General features: G+C 43.9%; 1 protein-coding gene across 1 annotated transcript in view; it reads right to left on the reverse strand.

Moving 5' to 3' along the window:
- The window catches only part of RFX8 (regulatory factor X8), a 28,140-nt gene extending 21,413 nt beyond the window's left edge, over positions 1–6,727 (reverse strand). The window contains exons 1-3 of the mRNA XM_048968312.1: positions 6,678–6,727; positions 3,769–3,892; positions 722–783 (exon numbers count right to left, since the gene is read on the reverse strand). Of these exons, the coding sequence (XP_048824269.1) occupies positions 722–783; positions 3,769–3,892; positions 6,678–6,727 (236 nt within the window). The remainder of the gene's footprint in view (positions 1–721; positions 784–3,768; positions 3,893–6,677) is intronic.
- Positions 6,728–10,663: the final 3,936 nt, after the last annotated feature.

A 10,663-nucleotide genomic window follows, 5' to 3' on the forward strand; every position in this document is an offset into this window, starting at 1 on the left:
AGGCAAACGTCCCCATGTCCCCACTGAGCCGGAGGACAGTATGCACTTGCAGCACAGTGGCTTACAATAGGTAAGGGTGGCCCATGAGTGGAAGGTAAAACCAAGAAATCTAGAAGAACTGCTAGAGTTCTATGCCCATCCTGGTGTTATCATTCTGCTCTGGTCTCAGAAGAGTACACCAGCATCTGGTACAGCGTGAAGGGGGAGGTTCCTGGCCTTCAGCAGCCAGTAGAGGGTGAGCTTCTGCTTGTGGGAAACAACTGCACAAGGATGCGGAGTACCACACATGATCCCAACCAATGCTGGAAGCATCTATGGCCAAGCACTCCAAACTGCTGTATCAAGCTGACAGCAAGTCCAGGCCAGTGGAGAAAAATCACAGATCAAGTAAGGGCCCGTCATTCAAAGCCAGAGTTCTACAGCTACTCCAAATGCTTGTAAAATGACTGCATTTCAGTGCCCTTTATTGCACTGTTTCTCCCAGACTGGGTGTTCAGAGTGTGAATATATATTTGGATGTTGAATCAATGAAAGTGTATCTATCCCAATCCTCATACTTCTGCTAGAGGGAGAGAAGGACGGGAAAAGAAAGGAGATGGAGAAAGATATCAGAAGATATATTAGAGCTGGAGCTGAGAATTCTGCCTTTTCTTTTTTTTTTTTTATTTTACTAGCGCAATCATTCATCATGTTTTGCAAACCAAGGATTCAGAAACAATACCTGGCACTGCCTCTTGTGCCCAGCCTTCTTGTCCCCAGACCTGGGAAAACTAACCGGATAAGCTAAAAAACAAGCAGAAAATTAGAGATTCTTAGCAAGTTCATTCAAAAAACACAAAGGGGTACCCATTACAGTTTTCTCTGCTTGATCATTTATTTTTCTTCCCATCACTTGCTGGCTAATACCTGTCCCTACGTACCTCTCAAATGGGAACTACTGGACTGAACTCAATCAGGCTTTTGTGGATAGTAATGTGAGTAATTCCATGGATTACCTCCCTCAGGTGAGACTTGTTTCACATCAGCCTGGTTTGCCTGCACTGAAGCATGCCCAGGAGACCACCCACAGCTGACTGAGTGCAGCACAGCAAGGGGAACTTGATTTGCAAGAAGCATCTGTCTTAGGCCTGTGGAGGGGCTGGAGTTCCTCTCCCCCTGTCCAGCCCTCTGCATCTGAGCAGGGTTCACTCACACAACCCTCTCACTTGTACATGGAGCTCTGACTCCATGTTGGGCTCTGGCTTCATGTTTCTGAGAGGCTGCATCCCCACACTGCACAGCGACCTCCAGGCCACCCCTGTGGTAATATGAACTGAGGTCAGGCAGCATCTGCCAAGGTTAAGCCCTACAGAATAACACGATAGTGTCAGGGTAATACCTCACTTCAGCACGATTATTCTGCATGAGCTCTCCTGTGAAGGCAGAGCCTAACAAGGGCTGCTGGAGCTGTACAGGAATGAGGGCACAATGCTGTCACTGAGCCAGGTGATCCTTCACTGCAGCCCAACGCTGCCTTTGTGCAGAGTGCACCTTGTTGGCTGAAGGGTCTGTACAAGGGTACAAGGACAGATCGCATTCTCTGACCTGCAGGTGATAACAGTGCTGGTATGGTTCTGCTTTTTGCACATTTTTGTGTGCACCCCCCTCAGCTGCTCCTTTTCTCAACGTGGTACATACTCCCCTTGTCCCAAAAGGCCGTCCTGTGAACTGGGGCCTCTTCTACAGGCAGTGGCAAACCGGAGCAGAGGGACCAGGCAGATTAAATTCATACCGTCTCAAATAACCACCGTTTCACTCACACAAGATTTGATGGCAAAAATCCTTACCTGCAGCGCGGTCAAGTTACTGCAGCTTGACAAATTATTAATAGCTCATATTATTGACTGGCCTCTTACCTGTGTACCTGTATTTTAAAGCATTGTAACTGCAGATCCTGCCCCTCAGTCTCCTGCTGCACAGCCGCAGCTCATGCTGAGCTGGGACTCATTTTACCCACGTGGCTTCTTGTGTAAGCTACTGTTGGCTGACTCCATGGTCAATAGAGAAAAACAGGCAGTTCCAAGGCATGAGTCACCTGAGCTGACCAAGAAGACTCATTAGGAGTGAGAGGAACTGTATGAAACTACTTATTTCTCTCCATTGACGAGCAAGAGATGGTAAGGTGATGATCTTCATGGCAAAACTCTGTACCAAACCAGACCAGTTCCACCCATGGCTTGGCTGATGGGTGATGAGCCATTAGGCTGTGAGGAACCAATCGTGTAGGATCGGTCACTCAAACCTTAAGTAAGAGTGATCATCACCCAGTAAAAACAAAACAAAATGGAACAGGTTCAACTGAATTGAGATGAATGATTCCTAAAATGAGTTTATCCACACACAAAATTGATTCCAGGCACAACTTTTTCTTGAGTTTTTTCTTTAAAAATGCTAAAACAGCTCCTACCACAGGCACTATTGGAAAACTATTAGCTGTAAAAATAGGAAGTTCTGAACACAAAATCATGAATATCAATCACACACAATTCTGTTTTCCTTAATTGGTCAAATAAAGTCAAGTAGCTATGAGAATGTGTTGCATGTGGGATTTCTAAGTGGTAATTGCCTTGTGGGTTGTATCAACATCCACTTAGTGGAAGAGTGTGACTTCTTAAAGGAGATTGTTTTTTACATCTGCTTTTGTTTTGCTTGGAAGATTCAGTGAAGAATTTTTAGTGTGTATTTGGAGCAAAATCACCCTAAGTGTACTTAAAAAAGGAAGTTTAAAATTACGTAACAACCAAATGGGTCTTTTAAGGACAGAAGAATCAGCTTCTCAGGACTGGTTTCTTAATCTTGCACTGTTTACCCTGGAAAAGCCTTCTAAAAAAAAGATCACAGAGGGGACCTCAAGAGACCAAGTCCAACCGCCCTGCCAAAGCAGATACTCTACAACAGGTCACACAGGTAGGTGTCCAGATGAGTCTTGAATATCTCCACAGGAGACTCCACAAGCCCTCTGGGAAACCTGTTCCAGTGCTCTGTCACCTTTACCATAAAAAAAGTTCTTCCACATGTTAGTACTGAACTTCCTACTTTCAAGTTCTAGGTGGTCATTACTCCTTGTCCTTGCCCCACTGAGAAGATCCTGACTTCACCCATTTGTCTCCCTTCTCCTCTCAGATATCTATCAACATTTATCAGATCCCCTCTCAGTGTTCTTTTCCCTAGGCAGAACAGACCCAGGTTACTCAGCCTTTCCTCATATGGGAGATACTCCAGGCCCTTCATCATCTTTGTGGCCCTGACTGGACTCCTTCCAGGACACCCTGTCTTTTTTGACCTGGGGAGCCCAGAGATCTTTCCCAGTGTAACATGCACATCTTCCCTGAAGAAAATGAATTCCATTACAGACAATCCTTTTTCTTTCTTTTTTTTTTTTTTCCCACAGTATATCTGTACCTACACGAGAGCTTACTAGAAGTATATCAGCAAAGACATGAACATAGCTGTCATTTTTGGATCAGCACAAATCTCAGTACACCCGCCACAGAAAACATGGATACAACACCCAGATAAGCCAAAGAAGAAGAAAGGATAACATAGAAGCTTTCAAACACAGTCTTTCCTAAGCTCTTAGGCTGAATTACCCTATTAATAATATATTATGTATGCGTCCTTTTCTATTATTTAATTTTTCTTGATACACAATGCGCATATTAAATGCAAGCATCTTATTTTCTGTTTGGAACTCAGCTTCTAATCTTACAAATCCTCTCTATTCTGTACCTTTCCAAAGGTGGCTGAATTTACTTTGTCGTTGTCACTGGAACTGAAGTTTTCTAGATACATTTCATACAGCAGCCAACGCGGGATGGTACATCCTTCACACAAATAGAAATTATCAGCTATCCTTTAAAACAAACAAAACAAAACAAAAAAATATCAGTTTATGTCAGAATTAGAAAAAAAGAATTGTTAACTTACAATTTTGATAGTTTGTCAAGGTTACAGTGGACTAGTTAATACTGCTATTTTATAGGAACATAAAGTCAAAGTAAGGACTATCACTTCTATGCTGATTTGTATTGTAGTTAAAAAAAAATACATCTTCATATGCATATATACATTCTAAGTTTTTCAACTTTTTACCTTCAACTTTCTTTTTTTTCCAAAGTGTAAGAGAAATTGTGTGAGACTCTGCTAAGAAATTGACAGGATCTCATAGTTTTTAACAAAGAAATACAACTTTGTGGTACTATCTCACACTAAAACCATTGTGTGAGATATTAGCATCTCTTTAATAAGACATAATTTTTATCTTCTACTTCTAAAGGTCTCCACTCTACCAAAACATCAATAAGAGCATTTTCTCTTCTAAAATGTCCAACATGATGGTTTGGGGTGGAGAGTGCATAAATTATGAAGGTCCCAATACTGCTCTTATACAATCTCAGTGCTTTTAGCACAAGTTTAGAACAGAACTGTGTTCTAAATGTGGAACTATTTCCTTAAACAGGATGAAGACTCATAGATTCATAGAATCATTAAGGCTGGAAAAGACCTCTCAGATCACCCAGTCCAACCATCAGCCCACCCCCACCGTGCCCACTGACCACGTCCCTCAGTGCCACATCCACACGGTTCTGGAACACCTCCAGGGATGGTGACTGCACCACTTCCCTGGGCAGCCTGTGCCACTGCATCACCACTCTTTCCAAGAAGGAAGAAGTGAACTTAGTTTCTTTTTAGCCCAACTTATTGACTTCACCAGAATAAAGACCTTTAGTTACAAGATAGCGGCAATGTCTTCGATGCCAGAGGATAATAGCTCCCTGCAGTACAAATACAGGAGCAAAGAAGCAGAGAGGATTAATTTTTAGAGCATGACACACTGCACATGTGATAATGTTGTCTTACAGTGACTCCACTTCTGCTATAACCAATGATTTATGCATATTTTATTATTTCATCAGATGAACGCTGGTACAGCACAGTGCCTCAATTGTGTCAATAATTAGGTTGGTTCAGAATACAGACTTTTCATATCCATCAGGTGAGATAAGCAGGTCAGACTTTAACTCAGTACATTCTTAATATCCTGATTTCAGGCTACTCAGTGTTTGTCTAAAGCACTAGCTTTACTGGTAGCAGATAATAGGTAAGCTCTGCAGCAAAGTGATATGATGTAGCAGATGCCATTTGGCATCACCATGCCATGGCCCCATGATGTCTGCTCATCTCTTGCTTCCTCCCCATCTCCAGGTTTGAGAGATCCAATGGGACATTTCACACCATGGGGCTAAAAATCAGTTTATCCCAGAACAGAGCCCTGGCTCTGCATCCCAGCTGACAGCAGCACACGGTTCTTCTAAGGCAGCTGTCTCAAAACTCTTCATAATCAGGCAGTCCCAGAGGAGATTAAACCTAAGTCCAAATTCATCCTTAATATCTCACTGCAAAAGTCACTGGAAGTGCAGAAGGAATTAATTTGTGCTTCTGTAACTGACTTCTGCCAATAGTTTCATCTCAGCATTTAACTATTTGCTGACAAAATATTTGGGAATCTTGTTCCATGAATTTATCATTCATTAAACCGTGAGCCTTTTTCAAATGGCAAACCAAACACGTGCGTGCATCAAAGCAAAACTGACAGCAAAACCAGTAAGAGCAAAAGGGAAGAGAATGGTAAGGGAAGGTTAAAAACAACACCTGAGGAAATATCTCCTGTTCTACCACACCTTCCCGTCCACACTGTCCATTGGGATCACTATGTGAGCCATTTTTCACCTTTTGCTGGGATTTGCTGCCTGTTATATGTGAAGCTGGGACATCACATGGTCTGCTATGAAGCCTCTTCTGAAGCTAAGTCTGCCTTGCTATTGTCAATACACCAGCCATACAATGGAGCTAAACACTCAAAAACCCTCAAAACACAGGAAGGTGATTCAGAAGCTTATGGTGATAAAAGAAACAGCAGTTGATCTTTTCAAGGCTTGTTTACGATTCAGTTTTACGCGGTGTCTCAAAGCTGTGGGATGATCTCCACAACTCCTTTTCTTTAGTTCTTCTGAAATGGAAATAGTCTATCTACAGTTTCAAAAAGTATATTGAAGTTTCAGCGTGGCTCACTAGCCAGACCCAGCCACATTTGGGCTAAGAAGAAAGCAGCCCTGGTTTCCCTTTCCCTGTCACCTGGCAGGTGATGCTCCTTCTCAAAGCCCCATAAAAGTGATGGTGACTACCTTACTCCACTCCACAGAGCACCTTGTTGAAGAGGAGCCCAACCACTGCCTTCACTCCAAGGAAACATGACCTCAGGGAGTGTCAGTCGCTCAGCATAGCTGTATGCCAGGCTGTCACGGCAACCAGCTCCGATCGGGGTGGTCCTGCAGCCTCAAGGCACCTCTACGTCAGTACGAGTTATGTCAGAAGACAGACTTTCAGGGAACTTCACCCACTTTCATCGGATGTCTCATGCCCCACCGCCACGATGGATCCTTAGCATTCAGCAAAACTTCTGTCTTCCCAAATCGTGTCCAGACCCAGACTTTTTACTCCCGGAGCTCCTGCAGACCCCCGTGGGAGGGAAAGCGGGCTGCCCCGTAGCCCGGCTTCAGCCGCGTCCCATCGCGGTCCTGACCGGCCCCCGCCGCCCCAAAACCACGGGCTGAGCTGCGGGAAGGAGCAGTACTCACCAGCGGGTGATGGAGAGATGCAGGAGGGAGGTGGGGCTGCCCTCCGCCATCTCGGGCCGGACGTGCCGAGCCGAGCCGCTCCGCGCCGAGCCGTTCCTTACCGGCCAGCGGGTGCTCGCGAGCCGCGCTGCCTTTCGAAGCCGCTACACGAGCGCGGGCCGGCGGCAGCACGAGCACAGGGCACCGGGCACCGGGCACCTGGTACCGGGTACCGGGCACGGCCGTGCCGGGAGCCGGGTGGTGCGAGCCTCTCGGCTCGAGCTGCAGGCTCCATGACCTGACGCACTGTATTGCTCACTGTTTTATCTATCCAATTTAACCGAAAGAGAGGAGATTTAGACTGGATCCAAGGTAGAAGTTTTTGATGATAAGGGCAGTGAGACACTGGTACAGGTTGCCCACAGAGGTCATGGATGCCACATCCCTGGAGACATCCAGGGTTGGACTGAACTGGGCTCTGAGCAACCTGGTATAGCTGTAGGTGTCCCTGTTCATTGCAGGGGAGTTGGACTAGATGGCCTTTAAGGCCACCTGAGCAGAAGAGAGCAAGATGAACTCCTATCCCCTTCAAAACTCCTTCTTCGTGATGCCGTATGGTATGGAATATCCTTTTGTTCAGTTTACATCAGCTATCCTTATTCTGTTTCCTCCCAGCTCCTCGGATCCTTCCCTACAAACAGCTCTGTACAACACAACTTGGAAGCAATTACAAACATCAGTGTGTTATCAACACTGTTTTTCTCCTAGAACCAAAACACAGCATCATACCAGACAATTTGAAGGAAACAAGTCCATCCCAACTGAAACTAAGACAAATGACCATGATCCTGCACCTTGGATTTGTCCCCAGGCATCAGAAGCTGCTCAGTACCTGTCCTGTGTATCACTGCACAGCGTTTTTAATAGGAATTACAGGTAAGAAGTTAATTGCATGTAAATCAGGAGGTAAGGAGATGTTGGAGAGAGGTATAAATGAACAATTACACAGCAGCATATTTGAACAACATAAGCACTGTTTTAATAGATTCGCACACATTGGAAACACAATTTTTTACAGAGTTTTAGAGTTTTACACTAGGATGCCGTGAACTCCCATAATTATTTAATTTCTCTTTGATATAGATAGATGAAAAGGCTGTCTCCTCCACCGAAACCCTTTAAGCACTTTTCCATTGCATGTATCCATTATGCCAAATGAGCTTGACTACCATGTGACTGACAAAAATAAATTATGTATGGCTGGAGCAACTGAAAGCTTCCTAGTGGATGGAGTTGTGTTACATCAGAGCTCTGCTTTTCAGAAACTCCCATGGCTTCCCAGTGCTAATTAGCTGCTGAAGCTCGGCTATGACACAGCCTCACTTTCTTTGTTGTGACAAGGCGACCTAAGCCAACATATTGGTAGACAGCAATACTAAAAGTGGAAGGGGACAGGGGACCAGAAAACACAAATTTCTACTGGAAAGCTGCTGGTTTCTGGTCTCACTGTGTAGCTTGCATTTAAGGAGCAGTGCACACAGATGTCATGTATAATGCATGTTGGTTTTAATCCGTAAAGCCTCACGCTGTGTTGAAAACCCCATAGGAAGATGCTGCTCATTCACAGAGCCCCTAACCAAAGCCTTGAAAATGATGTCTGCCCAAAATATGCAGACTATAACCAGCACAGTATCATCAATAAATGTAATCAGTTGCCTACTGTGGAAGCTTCACTCAGTTCTTAATTGTTGTCCAGTGCTGTATCTCCACTTTGCTGACCTTCCCTTTGTGCTGCTGGTACCAGGATGCACAGTCTTTGCTTATTCAGGCACAGCAATAGCAGTGACCTCCCAGGTTATGGGTCTGAGGAGGATAAAGTCTCATCTGCTGCCAACAGCTACTCGCTCACATTTTTGTACGTGCCTCAGTCTCAGTTTAAGTTCGCAAGATTCACAGCCAATGGATGACTTTCTGGACCTGCCCCAAATCCTGCAGCATTTATGAAGCTTCATAGGCTCCAGAGCAGCAAAAACCATGTACAGTTTATCTCAAAGAGAAAAAAATGATAAACAGCCCATTTCTATGATGACAGACTGAAAGCGGGGGCAGCCACATGGATCAGAAGGTCCCTGAGCAGCACCTGCTGCTCGAAACTAAGTTTTGATGAGAGGAAGTAATGCCGCCCAAAGAGATTGCCCAATTACTGCCCAGGGCTTAAGATGTATGAAGAAGTAGGTCACAGAGTTTCCCTTGCCCAATTTCCAGGTCACAGTAATGAGATAAACGAGTGTGTCCTGTTCAGGTCTCTACACTTCACCATTATTTGATTGAAGTATTTTCAGTTTCTCAGAAAATCTCTCTTTAACCTTTCAATTAATTCTAATACTTTTCAGCAGAGAGAGAAAAAAAAAAATCAGATTTTGAATACCAAGCTATTAGTAGAATTTGGCTGAAAACCTGAAATCTGTTTCTTCAGTTTAATGCAGTCAGATAGGATTGAGTGGATGTACACTAGGTTAAACTGTGGCAAGCTTTTATTCTTGCATAAGCTGAATGTTGCAAGGCTGTTTATTGCTGTCGCGGCCGTCCTCCTTGCATAAAATGAAAGAGAATTTAATGAACATACACTATGACAGAATACAATTTTGACTTAAGATTAGTGTGGTTGAATTGGTTACAAGGCATGCTAAAGGAGTGCCTTTCCTCTGACTTTCACCCATAACGAGGGTAAGTTGAAATCAAACACGGAGGTAAAGCAGAGGTCTGCAAAATGTTGTAATGAATGTCTTTAAAACAAAACCACACCTTCAGATTACACCCTTCTCTTGTCTGCCCGCATTCAAGAGGAGAGTTATTCTTTGGTGTAGGGGTATATGGCACGAGTAAGAGTTGTTGGAAATGGCTGTATTGTGACGGAATGCAGAAGTTCTAGCATCTCTCAAGCACTTAACATTCTTGAAACAAGCACCACATAAGATTTTTTAAGCACTTAAACTAAAGTATGTATAGAATATGGTCATGAAAGACAGTGAATTCACTACTGCTTTCCACCATTACCAACAACAATGGAAACACATTGCTAGAATTGTCTGTTTTCCTAGAGTTGCAAAGGCTTAGATGATCTTTGTATAATTCCCTTCTCTGTAAAAGGACACTAAAGGAGACACTAAAGGAATTTGAAAGCTACAAACAAAAGAGAAATTCCTCTCCACCACCCTTCCTTCCTTCCTTCCTTCCTTCCTTCCTTCCTTCCTTCCTTCCTTCCTTCCTTCCTTCCTTCCTTCCTTCCTTCCTGCCTGCCTTCCTGCCTGCCTGCCTGCCTGCCTGCCTGCCTTCCTGCCTTCTTTCCTGCCTCCCTCCCTCCCTCCCTCCCTGTGATATCCTAGGGACAAAATGTCATATGTTTGAAGATTTACTGATTTTTCCTTCCTTTGAGATCTGAATTGCACCAACAACGTGGTGTTATCTCAATCTGACCAGTTTATCATGTACAGAGCTCATCAGAGCACTTGCTACATTTTAAAATAAATCAGCTTGACAATTTAGAAAATATAAAAGGCTCTGTTTGGTTGTGCCATGACACAGAGCAACAGCATAATCAAAATAGGATTGCAGTCACCATCTCCTTGAGTACAATGCTTTGACTTCCCAGAAGATTGTGTCCTTCACAAGCCACCCACTTACATATGAATGCAAATGAGCAGAGGAAGGCTTCTCTTCAAGTTGCCTGCAGCAAATGAGCTCTGTAGTACATGGAAACCCAGTTCAGCAAAGCAAGTCAGCATGTGTGTAAGACCGCTTCATTTTGGCAAAGCATTTAAGAATGTGCTTAACTTTAAATATGTACTTAGCTGAATGGTTTTGCTGAGTGGGGATTGATGGCTGAATTAAGGCATTAAACATTAATGACAGAGCTGGGAACACAAAATAGTATGTAAATGAGGATTTGTCGGGACTAGACCAAACTGATTCAATGGTGCAACCATTATATGATTAAGATCTCTTAA

This window comes from Lagopus muta, chromosome 1 (assembly GCF_023343835.1).
Source record: "Lagopus muta isolate bLagMut1 chromosome 1, bLagMut1 primary, whole genome shotgun sequence".
Classification (NCBI taxonomy): domain Eukaryota; kingdom Metazoa; phylum Chordata; class Aves; order Galliformes; family Phasianidae; genus Lagopus; species Lagopus muta.